The sequence below is a fragment of the Vicia villosa genome, unplaced genomic scaffold, assembly GCF_029867415.1.
Source record: "Vicia villosa cultivar HV-30 ecotype Madison, WI unplaced genomic scaffold, Vvil1.0 ctg.000857F_1_1, whole genome shotgun sequence".
NCBI classification, from domain to species: Eukaryota; Viridiplantae; Streptophyta; class Magnoliopsida; order Fabales; family Fabaceae; genus Vicia; species Vicia villosa.
The window spans coordinates 112,324-113,524 of record NW_026705386.1 but is presented as its reverse complement, the minus strand read 5'-3'; the positions used below and the strand labels follow the sequence as shown (position 1 = coordinate 113,524).

The 1,201-nt window shown below is 36.7% G+C and overlaps 1 protein-coding gene across 1 annotated transcript; it reads right to left on the bottom strand.

The window, feature by feature from the left end:
- Positions 1 to 204: 204 nt before the first annotated feature.
- Positions 205 to 969, bottom strand: LOC131631698 (uncharacterized). Its single transcript, XM_058902464.1, has one exon. The coding sequence runs from the start codon at positions 967 to 969 to the stop codon at positions 205 to 207; it is 765 nt and encodes a 254-aa protein (XP_058758447.1).
- Positions 970 to 1,201: the final 232 nt, after the last annotated feature.

Sequence of the window (1,201 nt, the reverse complement as noted above, 5' to 3'; positions counted from 1 at the left end):
TGTGACTTCCAAGATAAACAATTTCTTTGCCAAAATGCTCTCGAAATTACATTACGACGCCAATTTATATACATACAACTAGATTACTATTTTTCTTTCATAAGAAACTCTTGTATTAAAAGAGAGTACTGGGGGTACTCAACCCTTACAAGAGAAATCAGGAAAAACCTGAAAGTCAACACAAAAACCATCCCAACTAAAGGCTCACATACATAAAGATGGGTTTTTATACCACTCATAAAAGTTACTTCTAATTCTATCTTTGGCTTCGATAGCAAGCCACCACCAAGAGTACCAAAGTATTGAGACGAATAATTCATCGCAATCAAAAACCGCATTATTGAAAATGATATTATTTCTAGCCTTCCAAATACACCACCATATCATCATCCAAATAGCTGCAGCCCTTTTGCATTGAATCTTCCCCGACAAAGCAGAAATTCCCTCATGAAGTTGTTCACAGCAATCTTCTGCCCCTTGCGAATCAATATCCAGCCAAAGATTAATTTTTCCCCACAAAATTTGTAACTTAGAACAGGAAATGAAGATATGAAAAGGTTCTTCATAACGCAGCTCACAGAAAGCGCATAAGGCCTCATGGTTATTCGCAATAATTCCACGGCGAACCAACTGATTCCTCGTCGGCAGCTTGTCTAAAATTACTCTCCAGTAAAAAAATTTGAGCTTAGAAGGTACCTTAGATGCCCAAATATACTCCAACCCCTGTTTTCTGCATATGTCTAGCTCCCCACCTTGTTGCTGCTGCTGTAATAAGTCGTAACCAGAGCGAACCGTATAACATTTTGACACGTCAAACGGCCATACAATTACATCTTCACTGTTAGCATTTAAATTAACATCCATAAGCAAAGTATACAAATCTGCCATTTCCACGGACGCCTGTTGTGCAAGAACCTTGTGCGCCTTAGTAACATTCCAACACCACTTATCACCTAACCAATACCCCATCTCTTGCACAACTGCAAGTTTAAATTCGGTTTCCAGATACAATCCTGGGAATAATTCAGACAGAAAACATACGTTGTTACGGTATAGCTTGTTATTTAAGTCAAAGAAATAGTCTAAAAGCACATGTATATTTGATAAATAATCTAAAATAAGTAAAATAATAATACAAATTTTTTCAACAAAACTTGAAATGAATCCTAAAAACTAGAAGAGATTTATCACGGATTGGTAG